This window comes from Anopheles funestus, chromosome 2RL, assembly GCF_943734845.2.
Source record: "Anopheles funestus chromosome 2RL, idAnoFuneDA-416_04, whole genome shotgun sequence".
NCBI lineage: Eukaryota > Metazoa > Arthropoda > Insecta > Diptera > Culicidae > Anopheles > Anopheles funestus.
In genome coordinates this window covers 100,093,560-100,115,274 of record NC_064598.1, presented here as the reverse complement: position 1 = coordinate 100,115,274, position 21,715 = coordinate 100,093,560, and the positions used below count along the sequence as shown (strand labels likewise).

General features: G+C 39.9%; 1 protein-coding gene across 6 annotated transcripts in view; it reads right to left on the bottom strand.

Moving 5' to 3' along the window:
- The window catches only part of LOC125763579 (uncharacterized), a 57,508-nt gene extending 36,231 nt beyond the window's left edge, over positions 1-21,277 (bottom strand). The window contains exons 1-3 of one of the 6 annotated variants that reach the window (XM_049426894.1): positions 20,683-21,276; positions 19,764-20,227; positions 3,737-4,141 (exon numbers count right to left, since the gene is read on the bottom strand). In XM_049426894.1, coding sequence (XP_049282851.1) covers positions 3,737-3,859 — 123 coding nt within the window. In that variant the 5' untranslated portion in view covers positions 3,860-4,141; positions 19,764-20,227; positions 20,683-21,276. Of the gene's footprint in view, positions 1-3,736; positions 4,142-19,763 lie in introns of all 6 variants that reach the window. The other 5 variants (XM_049426895.1, XM_049426898.1, XM_049426893.1 and 2 more) reach the window with 5 other exon arrangements.
- Between the last annotated feature and the right edge of the window lie 438 nt (positions 21,278-21,715).

Below are 21,715 nucleotides of genomic sequence, written 5' to 3'. Positions count from 1 at the left end.
AAACCTATCCTGGATCAGAATTGTCTGGAGATTCGAGGGCACATACACACCAAAGTGACAAAATAGGCTTAGAATGATTTCCCATAAAAAAGTACTACCAATGAACGGATAGAAACTCAAAACCCATAACCCATCAGTATTGGTGAAAGTAAATTTAATATGCCAAACAAAGTACGACACAAGAGGGAACTTTCCAAAAACCCACTCGACCGTCCTAACAACCTTTCACGAAGCTGGAATGAGAAACGGTTACGGTATGATGATCGATAAGTTAAACAATATTGAACTGAAAACGGGAGTCGATGGGAATGTTTTGTGCCCGGACTCGTGACCAATTTTACTTCCACTTTTGAATGGGACAACAGTAACCGGTGAATGAATGTGACCAACCAGCACAATGCTGTTTTGTTAACATTTTCCCTCTAGAACCTTTACAAGTGCTTTGGGACAACTTTAAGGAAATTTATCTGTAAGAGAGGGCTGACATCATCAGTAATGCGAAATTTGCTTTCTATTGAAGAAGCGCCATTGATAGTTTGCGGAAGAAGTGCACGGCGTTGGAGAGTAAACGTGCAATGTTTAAGGTTTTTGTTGAATTTGTAATAAAATCCTTTAGTGGATTATCTTATAAATCAGTCCTAACGTTGCAATTTAAAAACAATTGACTATTCAGCATGCTGTAACAACCATTCGCCAATAACACAGCAAAAGTTATTTCAATTCATGCCCAATTTGTAAGACCATCGCAAACCGGTATCAAATCCGGCACATTGTTACAACTTTCCACCATTTCAAGTCGGTCAAAAAAGCCATGAATTATAGTCAAACCCATGTTACTTTTCTGCACCGTTTCTTCTGTCAGCTTGCTGTTACAAACGAGCGAAAGTTTTGTTGCGTAGAGCAGCAAACCCACCATGCAATGGGTGCCACAACAATTCAAATAAATGCTGCCGCTGTACCTCATTCGAACAAAGTTGTAACGGCGAAAGAATTAGACATTCTTTTTCCTCACCGCTAGCGAAGCAGTAGAAAACTTTTAAACTTGAAATAAAAACACAACAAAACTCAACAAACAAAACAGCAGCAAATGCCACAGAGTGGTGAAACATCTGTGTTCACTCATCACCGCAAAAACGGTGGGCGACGAATGGAGGGAAAAACTTTGTTGTCATCTTTATCGAAAATGCGCGTTTCTATGCTTGAGTTTGATTTTTGTTTGCTGGCATTCACGGCAGGCTCATGTGCTTTGTCAGAGAACGGGGGATTGCTGGCAAGAGCAACAATGAGATTTTAATATTATGTGGCTTTGTGGGTTTTTCTGCCGATTGTCACATCAGGGCCAGTGTGCCAGGGGTGATAACGATGATGAAACTGTCCATTTTCAATTTTCTCCCAATGATTCGCAGTGAATGAACACAAACGCTCGGTTGGCCGATGGGCTTCTGTAGTTCTTTCTCATTGCGTACGTTTGCTTTGCAAATCTTTGTGTACTTTTCGGGCATTTTTTTGTTGCTGTTGTGTTGGCTTGTTTGGCTTTTGATTTCAATATGATTTGATATTGCTGATGCTGGAAATAGGGGCAAAGTTATTGTAACACTCCCGTCGGCTTTTCTATAGTAGGAAAAAAAACTCTATTCAAACATTGAATTTGAAATCTCGCTTGATTATTCTCCTTTCCTTCATTGTGGTGTTTCGGTTTTTGGTCCATCCGTCACGCAAATGCTTTTCAATTAAGAGAGTATTGAATAAATTATGCCATTTTATAATTCTACTGTTTGAGTAAAGAAATTACAGAAACCAATTAAATAGTTTTCTTTACTGACTTTATACAAAAAAGGTTTTGATCAAAAAAATGCTTTTTCTGTACGAATGTTTTTAAAACCATTTTTCTCCATTTAAAAGTAGTTTTATCGAAGAAAAATAGCTTATTATTCCATACGCTTGCTATGCAAATCAATCACCATCCTGTGCGAAGAATGTAACATTCTCACTCATCCATTTTTACTTACACAAACAATAAAAAAAATCATTCCCTTTGGTTGCTCGAAATGAAATTCCACTGCCAATCAACGGGCGATGGTATGAAAGGTTGGAAAATAAATGAAATTATATAAATCTTTCCAGGACTTCCTGTGGCCAATTTTGCTTTTGCTGATTCGCTGCGGTAAATGAGCGAAACCGCATGCTATTAGAATCATCTGTTATATCCCCTTTTCGCACTTCCATTTCAGAAGCAATTTTGTGTTATTTTCATGTGTGTTTTCTTGTTTGTAGAAAGCTTCGCAAAACCACCCCAAAAAACTAGACGACTTGCGGGTTCTGTGAATTGATTATGAATTCGAACACTTCAATCATTGCATCGCTTCGAACTGAGTGCTGTCCGGTTTCCCTTCAGCTGTGAAACGGTGGAGAGACCGTTCATTCCCTGCGATCCGAAATGAGACTCATTTTTCTATGGTCGGAAAGTAAAATACGAACGAACTTCTTGTTACCAATTTATCTGATTTTGGGGATTGTTGGGGTTGGGTTTTTTTCCAATAGCTTCCACTTGCATGCCAAGAGGTGAAGAAAATTGCTTTTGCTTAATGTGTGATGAAGATGATTATCACACATCAATATTTGTAAGATGTTTCCCAGGCGAATTTCTTCTCGCACTTCTGATGCTTTATTATCTGGCTCATAAATATTCATTGGAGTTTATTGAAAAACTAAACTCAATTTTCCTTCTCAGACTGTATTTTTCAAGAACCGCAACCGCACTTTGATTATGACATTATCTTGCATTATGATTGAAAATTGTAATAAATCATCAATGATTTAAAAAAAACACAAAAATTGTTCACTACAATCACCGCGACTTGATCTCTAACGTTAGTGTGACTGGAATTAGAAACACATTAATCATCGTATGCGTCATCGCTCGAACTGCCAGTGGAATGCTATCACCATGTTTATCGGCATCCTTATCAACACCATTACCATCTTCATTTGACGAGCTTTAAAGACACCGAAGGTAACGCCGTTCCCTTGTCCTTCCATCGATTGCTACGAGCGAATGCTAATCAGATCTACCTTTCCAGACCACGATCAAAGTTCTTTCGTCCGTCACAAATTGTGGCCGTAAAGATGGAAAAAAAGACGTAACCCAACACCGAACCACAACGAACCCAAGAATGATGAATATAACACGACCAACCACAGTTAACGAATTGGCGAGTGATCAAATCATCAAAAACCGGCAATTCGAAGAAATTGTACAGGAGACCTTTTTTTGCGGCGTAGTCCCACCGTCACCGGTACGGAAACTGTCTTCACCGACCGTCATCTATCAATCTATTTCCTTCCGGTAGACGGTAGGTAAGGACCACCGGCGGTTATCTTTTGTGGAGATTTATGAAAATGTTTGACACTCCGTACGCAAAATCTTTTTGCACCATCCGATGCGATGGAAGGTGAAGAAAAATTTGCGAAAGGCAAAAAGTTCACGATTGAATTTTAAGAAGCAGCAGAGATTCTTGCTTTTTTGTTGCCTTTAAGAAGCTTAAGATTCATTATATTTGTGTGTTTTTTTCTATGTTGAGATTTCTTAGCAGAAACTGCAAAAGAAAATTAATCTGGAATATTTCATTCCAATTATGAATTCTTGCTAAAGGAGCTGGGAAAAATATATTCTTCGCTAATTGATACCAGTGCATAATCTTCTATAATTGATTTCATCCATAATTTGAGGTCTTACCTTGAAAGGATCACGATCGTGCTGCGTTTGGTTGATGTACATTGAAGTCCGCCGGCCAACAATTGATCGGCAGCCGATGGAGCTGCTTCGTCGCCCAAAGCGATCTGCTGTAACTTGGAGCATTTTTAATCCTTTCTTTCCTTTTGATGGTACTTTGTATTTCTCAAAGAACACTTTTATTCATGAACTATCACCGAATCAGATTTGTAACATTCACTTGCCATTAATTAAAAAATATGCTTCGATAGTAGGATTACTAATTTTCATTTTCACTACTCTTTATAGCACTTCTTTATATTTTATTTCAACTTATCTCACCAATCACTCAGCAAGTTACCTTCAAAACAATGCTAAGACACTCCATTATACACTCTGAGTTCACATTCTTCTTTGTTTTTTGTTCACCTGTAAAAAAAGAGTAAAAGACAGCAGGTTAGCTTCTACTATGAGTCGATCTAAGAACACGGTTCAATGAAATTCGAAACACCAAACAGTATAAACCAAACCGACACATTTCCAGCAAAGATACATAAGTCGCCTGTTACAACGAAACCGTGCGGGGTGATGAATTTCCATTGAATAATGTTTAATCGAATGGTTGATTTTGAGGTTGAGGTTGTACATTGATCTTCCCGACTGGTAAAGAACTCGATTCGCTTACTGTAAACCACAACAACAACAGGAAAGTTTTAGCTCACTTTGGCGTTTTATTTGCTTTATTTTCTTCTTCGAACAGTATATTTACACCATTTGTTAGCGGTTATATTCACCGCAGCGTTCGTTACACACCCAACCAAAAAGGGGTTGCCAAAACAAAACGTTCCCTTTGTTTTGTGTCCCCTTTCCGTTCTCCCGCAAAGCTTTCCTTCTCAGCTGGTTCGGGAAAAAAATGGAAGCGAATCGTCCCTATTATGTGGAAGTGGCGGAAAACCATCAATTCGGATATCCGGATAAAGCGCGATGCTAAAGGTAAAACCGCAAAACATTGATGGCAGATCCGGCATCGATGGCAAAAGAAAAATAACGCCTGTCCGGAATCGCGGCATTGCCATCCCATCACGACAATCGAGATTGATGGTATGCCTTGTCATAGGTGAAACGACCGAAAATCCGGACGGAAAACAACGGATGTGGGCCGTGTCTCGGTGGTAACGAGATTTGTTCGCGTCTTCTCGCGCCGGTAGCAAATCGGAATTGATGGGGTATACGTATAGCGAAAATCAGTCCAAAAAAGTACCTCAACCCCAGTACGGTTCGGGCGAGGTCTCACACCACGCCAACGGTGTTTCGCAAAAAGCTGCCGACAACGTATTTTCATTAATGCTAATGTGACGAAGCATGAAGAAAAGTGGTTTGATCGGTAAGGAGAAGGTTAAGAGATCAATGGGCGAGGATGTGGTTTACGATTCGGTTAACCATAAAAGGATGAGATAAGAGGTATCTATTGCTTTGTTTCTGTTATGTTTTTGCGTGGCGAATAATTTAATAATTTTAAAGTGAATATTTATCCTTTTGTGAAGAACTTTTTTGTTTTAACATAAAAGTGATGTACTTTTTTAACCCCATGAAAGATATTTTAATACAAATGAAATATATCTATCTATATTTATAAATTTGTAGGAAATTGCAGCTTACATACATTGTTTCATTTAATATTAAGCTTACTTAATTGAATCTTATTTGATGGAGTGCCGTTCAGAAAATACTAAACAATTTTCCTGTAAGCGCAACGTAATATCATCATGAAAAATAAAAGATATTTTTGTGATTTTAATCCGTTTGCTAACTTCTCCGAAAAGTACACATGCACACATTTATTTGGCTTGTGATGGATGGATAGATCACATGAGAAGAAGAAAAAACACTCTCGCGTGCATTACACTTACTTCCAGCTGCTCGAGAGTACATTTTAAAGTACAGGAAAAAAGTTTTCCTAACCGGTTGTCGCTTTGCTCTCGGTTGTATTTTACTTTACCATAGGTAACACTTTCGAGCAATTCACTAGAGTATACACTTTTCACTCCGCACACTAAATGTCTTGAATGATTTTATAGAAGAGAGAGAAAAAAGCAAAAAACCTTCCAAAACGAATTTCGTTGCGCAAGATACGAAGGCACTTATCACCATCAGCGCGCTAAGCCCACCATGCTTTGAAACACGCTTTACACGGAAGTGAGAAAAATGTGTTTCCTGTACATCCCGGTGCAACTGTAAGTGTTCGACGCTCTGGGAATCGGTCCCAGCGCAAAGCTTTACCAAGAAGTACCAGGACAAGAAACGTCTCAGTGTCTTATGCAAAGAAATCCCAACCGTATCCCACCCTAAAGGCCCTCCCCCTTCCCACGCGGTTGATCGCCGGGAAAGCGTGAAATATTTTATGCAACCAGCGACTCATGCATTCATCGCTGTCACAAGTCGCCGCCAACGGCGGGTAGACGACACGAGGTGCAACATATCGTTGTATGGTACGAGAGAGCAGGCAGCGTATCAAATGTGGAAGAAGCGATTGTTTGCAGAATAACCCCAACGCTAACCGAACGATGTTTGCATAGTGAATGAAGTGTTAAATTATAAACCCATTAGACTGTGAACGCTCTAGCACTGTGCCACATAAATGCGGTGTGTAAAATCTATCATTATTTTAATCAGGTCCCGAACGGGAGGATTTTTTTGCTGAAATGCTGCTGTACAAAAATCTTCTCTTTTTCGAACCAAAACGAGAAAAAAGCAAAGCTATTAAAACAACTCAAATTAAAAGATAAAAGCATTCTTTTGCTTTATTCATAAAAAAACAGTACGAATCCATTTTCCTAGAAAGCCTTCTTTGAATTTGGAAAAGCTCTCATTCATACAATGACACAAACCACAATGGAGACGCCTGGTCGCTTGTACGATTTTTGGTACATTTTCGAAGGTGGCAGCTTCCACTCCAAACCAGCGTACTGAAGTGATGCTGAATGATAAAAGTGCCAGCCACGCACATTATTATTACCGACAAGATATCGTCACCATCTACCGGCAACTGGGTCCATTGAATGGTTTGCATAACATTATCCAACCCCTTTGTTCCCGCGAAGTCTCTCGATCTCGTTAGCATTGTACGCTTTTGCTTCTTTCTTTACGCATTGACTGTGGTTGTTTGCAACGGTTTTGCGTTTAGGAAAATTAAGTTCTAAGAATGAGGGAAAAAAACAACCTCGCCACACGGACTGGACTTGATCTATGCTGAGTCAACGGTTCTTTCGGTTGTGTCGTGAAAACGGTGACAGGCAACAGACTAGTGCCTAATAAATATCCGAATCATTCCACCGTAGCCGTAAGAATCTGTTTCGAAGACGGACCGGCATTATAAAAGTATTCAAATTTCAACTTTTCACCAGAGCTTTGTGTTTGAAAGGTTCACACACACACACACACACACACAGCTTCAGCCTTATGCCTGTACATTCTGACCCAATGTCAATCGCAAACGAGTGGAAAATTGAGATGCCAGCTGGCCTCATTTACATTCAAATGGATTTGGCTTTCGTTTTGGGGTGTTTTTTTTTGCACTGCTGGAAACAGCCAACATGTCGCTTTATTTTCTCACTCGCTCTCTTTCATGTTCTAAACCAAATCATCACACTTTTCCCATAATTCTACGCCTTCCGATTTGAGCACTTTGAAAATTATAAACCCTCCTGCCGCATGAAGCAATTTCGAACGGAACGGTTGATTGACAAGTCGCACGCTAGACTTGTCCAGGGTGTTGAAAGGTCAGTGATTCGAAGTGCGTTCATTTTTGTGCTTGTAGCGCTTTGCTTCACACTTTCCTTTTCATCGATCATTTCGTTGTTGAAAGAGTTTATCCGACCGGGACAAAATCGATTAAATGTTACGCTTCACGCTGTTGCTGATGTCGAAACAATTTCCTCTTCTGACCCAACCATAACCGTTGATTGATTTAAATTATCCTTTCGTTTAATCACTTTCAACAGTAAACCATTAGGAATAATTTCACGGTTACGTTCGATGCTTTTATTTCGTATAATTACGCACAAAGCATAGCTCTTTGGTATACATTTTCGAAATGAAAAGTTTAATTATACTCCTGGAAACATACGGTAGGATTTCTTTAATGAAATATGAGATTGCATCGGATATTAAATTCTATTAAATAATAAAACGTTCATATGGCGACATTACAGTGCGGTATGGCGGTGAATATTCAACCAATTAAATCCTTTGATATGATTCCAATCGAGAATACAGCACCAAATACCAGTATGTGCAATAATTAAAAGGATTTTGTTTTGTTTCACACTGCGGCACATTGCACTGTACAAAAAAAAGAAGCAAAATAACATCGATTGAATCAATCCATCGTCATCGATGACGAACAAAACACGCACTTCTTGTGGATTTGATATTCAATATATTTGTATTTTGACAAGTCGTACCAATCGGTCCGTATGGAAACGATTGCATTTTATGCATCTACCGGTGCATGAAAATAACCACAACATAAAAACATTGCTACCAATAGAGGGGGGGAAACAAACCTGGACCGTACACACAAAAGCTCTGATGTATCGTATCGAATGCGATTGACTGAATACAGCGGTGTACGTGCGGCCACGTTAGACAGTCCATTTAATGGAAAGGATGAACAAACCACAAAACCAGTCACGAAATCGCACATCCAATTCGATGTCAGTACCAAAATCGGCTTCGCGGTTTGTGAGGAAAACAAAAAAGTATAAATGATTGGCATATTTTTCCCTGATTTGACCATTCAATGCCTACCAAGGGTTATGTGCAATGTGTACTGCAATCGTAAACAATGCATAGACGGAAGGATTAAAATATGGCCTTTTGAGGGAATGGAAGCAGCAGAGAGAAGCACTGTCACTGCTCGAATGTTTGCTCCAAAGTCGTTGACAGAGACATAATCCTTTCAGCGTCTCATAGAGGGTTTCACTGTTTTTTTTTTGGTCACTCCCATTATTTCTTCTCCACCACTAGCGTCAGCAGTTGGAAAATGGTTCGGTTGGAAAATAAATCCTCACCCGGTGAAAGGTAATCCTGGTGACTGTGAGATTAATTTGTAGCAATTTGTATTTTTAGATGGATTGTGGTAGTTTTTCTTCACAGGAAAGGTTTAAACGTATCTCAAGTTTTCGCTACCGAACTGACGATTCAGTTTATGACGATTTGTTGCTTCTTTAATATTCCTTTGTTTACCCGCAGAGTGAACATAAGACAAATGGTACGCTGAAATTTGATTTTTGTTAATGAAGGTTTTTGTTACCATCGGATACGGCAAGTATTTGTGAAGAACTCAATGATTTCTTATAGGCAAAGGATCTAATTATTATATTATTTTCTTGGAAAGGAGTTTGGCATGAAAGTCACATAAGAAAATGAAATCATTTTTCGAAATACTCGTTTATGTTATTTCCAAATTTAGTATCAAATGAGATGCCTAGAAGTATCCAAGCGGCTTTTAATGAAGCTGTTTATCATGTTATCTTTATTAAAGTTTTAGAGTCAACAAAACTAAAGTATTCTCATTTGATGATCATGTGTCTTCATTCTGTAAAAATTCAACTACTTTCATCGATCTGATTTACCATTCAAGGTAGATTTATTCCTTAAATAAACATTGCGTTTTTCCTACAACACTTTTTGCTTCAGTGTTAAAAGCTGTCTTCTACTTGTGGCAACAAAAACATACACATACTATCTGTCTTTTCCATCCTACCCCCAATACACGATGCGATCATTCCGACCTAGGCCATGAAAGAAAAAAAACCGAAAGTAAAATATTGCAAATGGTCGTGATTGCCGGAAAGATGCTACCACTTCCGGCACGCGAAAACAATACCACTAGGAAAGATGGTTACGATACGGTGGAAAGCGACGTACGAAGCACAAACATTGGGAGCATTACCATGAAACAAACGTTCGCACGCATAATGTTTTCCCTTCCTCCGTTATGGTGTCGATAGCATGAGGGTACCCATTGTAACGGTCTTGAACGGGCTATCTAATGGTAAATAAAAAAAAGGTTAAAAAAAATGGATGTTCATAATGGGAAGCAGGGAAGAAAAATATTACATGAATGGTACATTTTTTCCATATTAATAAATTTTGCACAGAACAGTAAGTCGCCATTTTGCCGAATGTCTATAAAAATTCTGTCCAATTTCCTCAGGGAGTCCCTGTCATAAGCAAAGTGTTCAGTTAAAATGTTGGAATTCGGAAATGTTGGTTTAATAAACAAAAGAAAAATATGGATCAAAAATTAAAATTTGTAGAGCGATGGAGGCGCCTGGTAGCTTTTGCAAAATTATTTTGTGCAATTAAAAACGAATGGAGGCGCCTGGTAGCTTTTGTACGATTATTTTGTGCAATTAAAAATGAGTGAAAGGTCACTAAAATACTAATCAGTAAAAGCTAAAGCAATTTGTTTTTTTTTCTTTTTCGATTTCTATAATAACAATGAATAGAAGATGACGCAATGACGTTTTATTATTGTATTTCAATTTCATTGTACGCTCTCACACTCGCTAGCCTTTGAAGTTTGTATATTCCGTTCCATAATGTGTATATTTCTACTCGAAGTTCAACTTAAAGAGAGAACAAAGTCAAACAGGAATAAAAGAACACTAAAACAGTAATGCTACCCAGACGCAAAACATGAATAATCGTACAGTTGAACTACTTGTGGGCAATTTAATGCGGCATATTGTTGAATGGTGGGCATTTTGTACATTACGCTACAGGCACCCATATCGACACCTTCAAAAGCGAAGCTTTGAATACGCTGTGGCATGCAATAGAGCGAAGAAAAGCACGCGTATCGAAGTTCAAAGCAGTAACAATGGGCAGAAAAATTGTGGCGATTTGTTACTTGTTATTTTTTCCACCTCCCTTCAAACGGGGGAGTTTTATTTGCATGGCTTCTGTCATATTTTGTTGCTCGTTTCATCGTTCGAATTTAGTCATCCCTCAGCGGATTTCGTTTATCGTTCGGTGTGGAAACGGTTACAAGACGCTGCTTGTGAACTGTTTCACGCGCTTCGACATTTCATGATTCCGCTGGGACCACCGGAATGCTAGGAGCAACACACGGAACCACTTTTTTTGTCCACGTTTTTGTACTGCTTTTATTTTCTCTTTTGTTTTTAGCTGTGCGAACACTCGATGCGATGTGTGAACGTTTTACCATCGTAGTCGTCGGAACGCAGCGTAAACGTTGTCGATTTCAAAGGCAATACGGACCCGACATCCGTGTTTATGTAGAAAAAAAAAAACATAAAAAAATACGTCAAAATGATGAATATATTTCCGGCTGAAGGATTTATCGTGCGCAGAAGGTCAGAAGCTTCAAATGGGCGTTTAAGCAGTTTGAAGTTGTGATTTTTTGTTATTGTGCCTTTTGTGCCAAACTGCACGTAAAAAGTTCTACTTTGATGTGATTTTTATGTACTTTTGTCGTAGAAGAAATGTTTTATTTACACATACTTGCTTCCTGTTCGGTATCTGTAAGCAGTTTAAAACTGAATATCATATCCGTCATGAAACATTATGAAAATGTCACAATTGAAAGCAACAGTAATAAAACAATTAATCATGCAGCGTTTTACAGCGATCGTGTTTGTGGATTCGTCCCACGTTCGTCTTGCTCGTTAATCACGACCATCCTTTCGAGTGTATTTCCGCACAAAAATTCGTTAGGAAATTTAACTTAAACGATTTCGAACCGTGGTAAGCAATTAATCTTCCTTTCTGCAGCTGACCTTTATCCGTGATGTGACAAACTGAATGTGGTGTGGTGACAAAAGCAAAATAAATAATGGATTAAATTTAACATCTACAAATAGCAAAACACATTAAAGCTGCACCGCCACACATCAATGCCTTCGAAGTAAGCGCAAACCAAATTATGTCCCGGAGCGATCTTATACCGAAAACCGTGCTTTATTACCTCGCATTGAGTGAGGCACACACACACAAGCGTCCCGGGAAAATGTTCCTTTGTGAAGGCGAATGCGTATCGTAACCTAGCCGGCATTATACGCCACATAAAAGTCAGTTGCTGTGATACAATATATCCACCACAGGGTGACAAAAGTGGGAGATTTCCGTTGCTTTTGTTTAGCCCTAAGCAAGTGTCACTTTACACATTTCGTTTAATATAAAGTGCGTCATGTGTGTCCGTGAAGGTACGAGAGTTTATTATATAAAAAAAAAACTTTTATATATTCTCTTCCTGTAAACTAAATTATTGTCGGTGTGTCGATATCTGTCTGTCTGCCATGGCAGTTTCTTCACAAAAACAACAATTCAAACCCTCATTGAGCTAACGATCTTCCCGACACGGTACGAGTAAGGCAGGGGAATGTTTATTAAAATTAATGTTGCTCTGTTTGCAAACGATAAGAACCGACGAACCGAGTGTGGCATGTTTATTGCAAAACACAATAGCACTCACAATACTCCCCACCACTTGATGATATCCCTCGATGAACTTTATTGTTCATCCCACCATGACAAACAGCTTAACAGTCCAGCGCGGGACGGACAGCGACAGCCCGAAGAGTTGTTACCAGTTGTGAGCAAACTAAAACGTGCCACAAGAGATTCGGAAGAAGCATTTTGCTACCAACTTTTCAACTACAACATGACACCTATCGTTTGCGATTAATATCATTCGTGTACATTGTTACCGTGGCGAGTTTTTGGCTTAAAGCTTTGGGAAAGAAATTATAGCAAAATCCAATATCCACAGCAAAAGCACAGTGGATAGCTGCAACAAACGAGACAAAAAAATCCTGATAACAAATCGTTTTGGACAACAGTCATCATAAAATAGCTTAGAGGAAATAAAAAGGAAACCTCACGCATTTGTACCAACATATAAAAAAACCTCAATCTCCTGAAAGCGATGTAAGTTGGGGAAGCAAAAACCTAAACGATACGAATAGATAAGAAATTCGATGAGGAAGGCTCTCCCCGACGTTTTGTTTTATATTTGCACCGATCCAAGGGAACCGACCGAACAAAAGGGATAAATAAACCTTACGTGAAAACCCATCCGTCTGGTAGTGAAAGCTCGTTGACCGTCCGCTCGTTGATTTCTTACCCGTGTTTCCTGCCAAATTCCTTAACACCTACACTTTTCCACCTTCCAGCCGTTCCAGCAACCAGAAACAACAACCAAAAACACAACAAAACGTTCCGGGGCTAAGCCAAGAAAATAAAACAGACGTCCTTCCCAGGGGGAAACTGTTTTCCGCTCATTCCTCGCGGGTTTTGCTATCAAACGCCATGAAGGAACCATTTCTTACACATCGGGTTCGAAGATATGTTCCCCGACACGCACTGCCCGGCATGTCATAAATTGTTGTTTTTCGGTGATTTTCAGCCATTGCACAACAAAACAAAGAACCGACAGAAGAAAAAAACAACAACGAATGGTTGGAGATGACTTTCGATTTGATAAGAAATACACATACACTCTCGTATAAAAAAGAAACTTCTTCAATTCCGTAGGTCGAGGGATGTAGGCGATCCATGTCCATTGATGAAACACTTATCAAGAGGAAATAAATTCACTTGAACATATTTCGTAAGTGTGTGGAGTTGGAGTGCATGAATCGTTTAAGCGTCGATTCGATTGTGTTGTTGGTTAGTGTATTTAGGCAATTGCATGTTCTTCTGAGTGGAAATTATGTTTGTGCATCGTTTAAGAGTGTATTTATTATATAGCATGCAAGAATGCTCTGGAATTGGAATAGAGAGGTGGGCAGATATATAACAGAATGAATGTTATGAAATTTATATGAAAGAGATGTAGAATTCATATCTGAGTTCTTATTTGTAATAAGCGGGAAAAACTAACAAACAATGTAAATAGAAAAAAACGCGTCAACGCGCACGGGAAAGCTCGTGGAAAAATACAATCAACAGAACATTGCCAAACGTCAAACGGTCACGAGCAAATTGAAAATGATTTATCGACCAAGGTGGCGAAGGTTGATCCGACTAGCGGAAACAAAAAAAAACGAATCTCAAAACATGGGTCCACTACCAACGTGCTTCCTTTATTAAAAGTAAAATACTGAACCTTTTTTCTCGATCAATCATTTCTGTAATGATTTTGGCGTCCTTTTGGGAGTGAGTGAACGATTTGATTTTCCATAAAAACGGAACAGAGTGCTTGGCCATTACTTTCTAAAATATTTCTATAGTTTCACAATAAATGTGAAAAGCAACTGTAAGCAAATAAGAGGCTAGATTGAACGCAATTTGTGTAGAACGATATGACGGTTAACCCTTCAACTAACACTTTGGAGCATTCTTGCGCTGCTCAATCTGCCGACAGAAATTCCTCGCCCAATACTTTCCATCCTAATCGCTTCACTTTCGCGTCTTAGTTCGCATATTTTCCTGACGCCAAGTAATCCGATTAGCATGGCACATGCTACTCAACGGAACACCTCGAAGCAATGCTCCACCGGCAACGTGCACGTTGGTTCCGTTTTCTTCGATTCTTTCGACAATTTTACCAGCATTTGGGTGCGTTTGCCAACAGCACTAACGATGATGGCGATAATGCTGATGATGATGATGAATGAAAGTGTTAATTCGGTACGTGACCAGGGTCGGGTTGGTTCGGTTCGCCTTTTTGGATTGCCTTTTCCCAATTGCACCCCTTCAACGTGCTCGTCAGATATCGTCAGATTTGCTCTGCGAAGCGTACCCGACCGGATGGTAGACGAAACTTTTCATTTGAAACGTTTCATCGTTATCTGAAGCCGTACCGAAAAGAGCCGTCGTCTGCTGCTATTTGCTGCTGGTTCAGGTATTGAGGGCCTACACCACACCACACCATACTACCAGTCATGTTTGTCTATCCCTTGCCCGATAGGGAATAGACGAAGCACTAGCAAGGACCAAAGTTTCGATCGAGTTTTCTTGGACAACTTTTTCAACGAAACAACTTGTTAGGTTTGATTTGAGTTTTATTACGAGCTCACATCAAGTTTTACGCGAGCATTCAACACCGAAGTCCGCAGCACAAACCCGCGAGGTTTGACCAACTTTCCCGCAACGGAGCACGAACAATGTTCTATTGGAACCGTGTGTAAATTCGCCAACCGAACGAACAAAAGAGGTTTCGAAATGGAGCGCTACTCGCCATGCTATCCTGGCTGGCGTCGAACACTAGCGACCCTGTGCGCAAATGCTAATTTTGTTTCTTATTAACCTCCAGGCCGCTGGATTTGTGCTACGGTGGTGCATTGTGGCAAAAATTATATTCCCCACTGTTTCACCCCAGCAGGTCTTCAATGGTCACAATTTATGCTCCACGGGAGAGTGAGAGCAAGTGTATGCCCTTTTTTTTGCTCCACAACTACCCTCTAGCCCCAAGACAATTTACGACCTCGCAGGCATAAACAGAGGGCAAAGCCCGACTCGTAACTGTGGTGTGAGTTTACATCGTTTTTGCGTTAAACTGGACAACGTTTAATCCTTTCCTTTTTTTCGTGGATGTTACGTATTTTTTTGCTGCAGTTTCATTTGCATCATCTCACTGTCCCGTGGATAGAGTTTCGTTCATGTTTAGTACGCAATGTTCCTTTGCTGTTACTATTTATGTTACACGCAAACGGACGGTGCTTCCTGTTCTTCTACACCGCTGCTTATATTTAAAAAAAAACAAGTAACAACACTGAAACGATGTACAGCATAACATGCAACATGTGCGATAGTTTGTGGGACATATTATTATTTGCGCGATGATATCTTGGTGACAGGCAGCTAGGAGGGGCGATTGAAAAATGAGTGACAGTTTTCCAATTTACCTTTTCAATGCTGACCGTTCTAGTGAGTCCAGTTCTGTTTCATTATTGGATTTTAAAAACTTCACTCTATTTTATCTGTAATTTATGTCCCTCCTTCCTTTTGTATGTGCATTTGAATGTATGCAACGATCAACTGCATCGGTTAGAACATTCTTTTGCATCCGTTTGTGGAGTTTTTTTTCCTATCTTTTTTATTCCATAGAATGTTTACGCTATGTAGCTTGATTGAGTAGTTGATTGCAAGTCGCAGGATTGTGTGGACGATGGAGCGGAAGCTAATTAAAAGTTCACTGACATAACGTGCTAACTGACACTATTACGGATAGTGAGCAAGCAAAAGAAAGCAGTTCATCAACGTGCATCGCTATCGGTTACAATAGACGAAAGGTAAACAGACTGTATTTTCATTTGTGACATTGTGACACATTGTTGATGTTGTACGTGAGCATAATCTATTTTACAAAGTTTATGTTAACAGTTATACTTAAAGCTGCTATGCAATTTTTATCACAGATGGATCTATTTAAAATATAACTATTTTGAGCGACCAAGTAGTGATCTAACAAAAAAAACTAACATACAATTTTTTTCTTTCTTAATTACACGAAATGCGAGATAAATAGCCTAAAGCTATGCAATCCGCATAACAAACTACGTTAAATGTTATGGCCTGTTTTTTTTCTACGGGACTTTTGATTGAATTTTCAATTCGAAATTTCCTCAAGAGTTGCTCGTCAACATGTTTTATGAAAAGAATTTAAATTAGCTAAGCGTAACTTAGTCCTATCTGTTATCAAATATGCAACACATTTCCATTCCGAGATGCACCACCAATTGTTCATCGAGCATTAGCAAGGACATTGTACGACTCCGGCAAGCATTCCCGTGGTTGCTGCAAAACGCAATGTCTATTGTTTCCCAGACGAAACGATTATTTCGAATTCGGTCATGCTTCACGTCTGCAGTTTGTATCTTCAGCAAGAAAAAAAACGATGCACTTTAATAAACTACCAAACTTTCACACGAGCCAATCTCGTATGGATATCGCATGGATCACGCTACTCGATTAAACCCAGCACGATAAAGTTTGCAATGAAATGGATCCTTTCTCCACTGCACAAAACGGCAGCACATTCGAATGCATCGCATTCTCGACGGGACATTAAATCTGCCATTTGTTAATACTTTTCTCACTTATTTTTCTACTCGGTTGGTTCTTTGGCTTCTCGCGAATAAGCAGCGCAGATCAAACTGCTCTAATGCCCTCCGGGGCGATAGCAAGGTCAACGGTCTAAGGATGGGAGGATGCTGGACTTTCTTTTTTCTTTGTTCCCTGCTGATGGATCATGGGATATAAAGGCGAATGCAAACAGTGGCCATTGCTGTTAGAATGCATTTTCCCCATTACTATCAGCAAGCAGTATCATTACCGTTTCAGTGATGTGGACAGATGAGATCGTTTGCTCGAATGGTTGAGCTTTGTAGAGGGCGATGATGCATTCTGGCACCCTTTACAATAGGTTCGAATAAAGAGCATTGTAAAACTTGACCGGAAACAATGGGCTAGCGTAATTTATGCACCAGCACCAAAAATCTCCCAATCATTCGTACATGACTCGGTGGACGGACATTCATTAGTGAGTGATTTATGCACGGTTTGCATTTAATCGAACCAATGAACAGGAACCGATGGTGTGTGGGCTGGAATGGAAGAGGCGTATGGGTGTGGGCAATCCGGATGTGGCACTCGGTATACGTTTGCCTATCATACACCAAAGGCCATCCTAAGGGAGAGAGCTTTGGAGCATATTCCGGAAGAATGCAATCATGCTGCTACCAATTGCCATTGTTCCAACTACTATGCTACTATGGCCGGATGTAAGCTTACCTCAAACAACTAACACTTGCTCCGGTGTAAGGAGTGATAATGCTGCCGGCTCTTGCCACATCCTCGGAAAATATTACCAATGTACCCCACGATCCGGACCCGGTTCTTAGATCAGCTGGTCAACTTAGACACAGTTAGTAATCAACCACCATTTCTAGTCGGGTCGAGTTGTTTCCTCCCCGAGGGCTATCATCAACCAAAACTAGGAGAGGAAAGAGCAAAATGGAACAGGATCCATCTGAGCTAAGGCTGAGGCTAAATGCCGTTGGGTTGGAAAATCGAGAACCCGGCACCGTCAGCCTTCCCGAAAACCCTTGCATCCTACACTCCGGATGCAGTAATGGCTAAACGACAGCGACACATGTGTTTGTGTGCTAAGTGATATTTAAATTGTACGGTTATCGTTTGCTCTGGGATGGCTCTGTTAGCTACCGTACGTTTACCATTGCCTGATGGTCCCAGCGCTCCACCAGCTGCCCCGTAGACAGTGTTCACCAAATATACTTTATCATGTTAGTCACGCAATACCACAACGGAATCATCGTACATGGGGTAAACGAATGGCGCTAGTGTCCTTCCGGTCATTTCTTCCACCCAACGAGAGAGTGGATCATAATTGCCCTGGGAGCCTTAGTGGCAATCACTTTGATGGTGATGATGATGACTTCGCTAGTGATGGGAATGCGTTTCTCTTCACCACAGAGAATAATTCGTTTGGATTCATTTTTCCAACGCCTCAAATATATTCCCCTATTTTGCCTTAATGAAGGATCCTATAAATTAAGATAATTAGAATACAAATCGTTCTCCACTCTGCTACAGATTAGACGAACAGCTCTTTGCAATTGGGATAATATGATGAAAAGCCTACGTCCCGAATATTTGCGTAGTGTGTTGCATACTCCTTGCCCTAATTATTCACATTAAAAATTGAATGTCCGAGGTGTCTAGTAATTTTATCATTGTGCTTATTCACGACCAATGCCAAAAGCTTTCAAGGATTTTTTAACGCTTTAATTCGACCTAGGATTATCTTTTTGTTTTAGCATTCTTCGAAATGTTACATTCCATGGTTCTTCTTCGTATATACTAATCCTCGGACTTGCTCACAGTCATATACAAACATCACCACGCATATCACTCGACACGAGCTGTCAAGACAGCTGTCAGAGCGACGAAACTAAGGCGCTTGAGGTCTTCAACCTGTCAGCCTCAGTTGTTTCCCGTGACTTTCGGATGCTGAAAATCCGTTTCATCAGCCTTTTGGAACGGAACGTCCTTCGCTGGTGGATAAAACTATCGCTAGTTAGCTGGTGTGAACAAAGATGCTTCTTTTGTTTATTTATAGTACTATTCTTATGATGCTTCCAGATGCTTTTGTGCCATTGTTTGACTGACCTTTGCAACGTTTGGTCAGCACAAAATGCGATCTTCCTCTGCGAGTTGTAACACGTTGTGGTAATGACGCCCTTGTTGTCACAAGACAATCCACCGGGATGAAAGTTTGTGGTTATTAATTTTGTTTTAGCCCTCCGAAGACACCTTGTTTGATGTAACGTAATGCAACTAAAGGCAATACAGCTACACATACACCTTGCTGGATGGAACTCTGAGCAACAAAAACGATAGCGTTGGTAGAAGATGGTGTGTCATTCTGCTTGATAGTTGATGGGTAGCTTTACTTGCACGAGGAAACATGAAATATGACTAAGAATAATGTTTCGCACGTCAATCACGTGTGGTCTTGCAGGAATTGCATTATGCAAGCACTTTAAGCCATTGCAAGAAGCATAGAAATCAATGAAGGACTAATGTTGAAAATGAATTTCAAAATACCAACCATGACAAGCTATCTTGTGTATTCATATTCGTTAGTGCTGTAAGTTTAGAAACTTATGAGTTGAGTTATTAAAGGGAAAGTTCATGTGGGCATCTTTAAAGCAATGTTAAATTGATATATTTGATCGTCTGGTTGCTGCACATCGAACAGCTTAAACAATATCCAATCGCCTTAGAAAATGTCTCAATGTTTAATTAAAGAAGAATATTTTTTTATTCGCCCCAAAGTTTCTTCAATTAGTTTGCACTCTTCTACAATGCACAAGTGACAACCATCGTACCATCAATAGTGTTTGTCTTCGTCCATTGCTCTATGTGTTGCCAACGTGTGCAACCTTTATCAACGATTGCAAACTGTTACCGTTTTATTGCAACTTGACATGTGGGGCAAAGTTTTCCATTGCATTTCTTTGAAGAAAGCAGACAGAAACTACTCGAAACTTACCCAGCGTACCGTAATGCTGCTGACATTTTGCCTTGCGTCACGTTTGTGATCTGGATGAGTTTTCCCGCAGGCAACCTCCGTGCTCCACAGGGCTGAGGCTGGTGACTCACTTCACTCAATCACTAAAAAAGAGCACTCGAATCTAATGATTTACCACTTCGATACTCGATCAACGGATAAGCTTACGTGTGGATACGAACGATATACACTCTGGCGCACACAGACACGTACGAGCACTACAGCTCCCGGACAAATAGAACCGTCAGTTTGATTAATTGACACCGCCTCTTAATTACTGCCAACCGTCGAGTGAGGGTCGAGCTACCGGAATGGAGCAGCTGGGTTGCTGTTGCCTGCAACTAATTGGCTGCTCTTTAAAAGATTGACCACGGAAAGGTGAGAGTCGTACAACGTCTAGTGCCATAGGTGAATGAAAGCGTGTGTGGGGACGAGGATGAGCTTTACTGCCACATGTAGATCAAATCAAAAAGAATTGGAGATGTTATTGTATTTTCCGTTTGTTTTTATTCTAACGTTTTCTGATTTAACCATAAGAATTAAACTTATTGCCACACAAAAGGAAAGACGTTTTGGTTCTTGGCGATACTTTAGAACAACTTCAGTTGGTTACTTTAGTCCATGTTTGTTGTTAAAACAAAACAAGAACAAAAATCTTCTTACGATCTTCACGGCACACCATGAATCGGCACGTAACTAGTTTCCATCTTTTGATAAGTCCTTTCTCATCCTTTCTGAGTAAGAACCATGAATCATTCAATTCTTAAACTGTCCGACACACGATCAATCACAAGCCGTTACGGGGCCGTTTACGAGAAACCTCTTTTTTCACCACGTGTTACACCAAAATGAAGACACCTCCGGGGGATAAAAGGAAAAGCCGGACACTTTGTGTACTAACCATGGTTTTACTGACCACCTTCTCGATCAATCATCAGACTGCACAGATGATGCACAAATATTTAAGAATCACAAAAAGTAACTAAGTGTAAGTTTTTACATTTAGCTTTTACACCTTAACATTCATTAAATCTCTCCAGTAATTGTAATGTAAATTTCTCTTCATATCATGATTAAGTTGCACAGTAACTAAACTTCAAACTGCTTTTTATCACTTCACATTTAAAAGATGCACGTTTCTGGCTATAGAACAAGAAATAGACCAGAGCCTCCGCGGCTTAATTAACTCCATATCATCCAGACTTTGATATCGAACTAACAGCCAACTTCTCAGAATCCAAACAACAAATGGATGGCGCGAAAACGTTGGCTCTTCGGTTTTATTAAACGGCGTTCGTGGCAACATCGGTTCCAGGGGTAGTAAAACAGTCCTTTGAAAGTATTGTGAGCCAAAATGAAAGTAATATGGGAATCTTGCTAATATATCTTGCATGGTTGCAATTTTTATATTAGCCAGTTTATTAGGAAAAATACTTTATAAAAATGTCAATAAACAAATCATGTTATTACGCAATAGATATGAGATTTGCGTTGCTGCCTCAAGGCTTGCGTATAAAAAAAGTATTTTTCGTGATATTAAAAAAATGACAAATTTTCATTCCTGAACACTCCTGAAAATGTTTTCCCCCTAAGTGCTTGTTTTCCCTTCTCGTTACTTCAAGTGACTTCCACAAACCGAAGAATCTTCGGAACTGCTCGAACTTTCGTTCGGATCGTTCGGTTAACTGCTCGGAAAATTCGAAGCTTTTACTCACTGTGGATGAATCTTTCCTACAGGGATGCGAATTGATACGTTCACATGCAGATGGGTTGGCATTAGTTCGAACGAACGCTAGCATGCAAACAATGCGAATGTCGCTACAAGCAACGTACTAAACGAGAATAGCAACGGATAGGCCAATTGTGGTCCTTTGCTGCTCGTGTGAAAAAGGACACGTTTCATGATGATGTTACACACTGTGCCCATACCGATC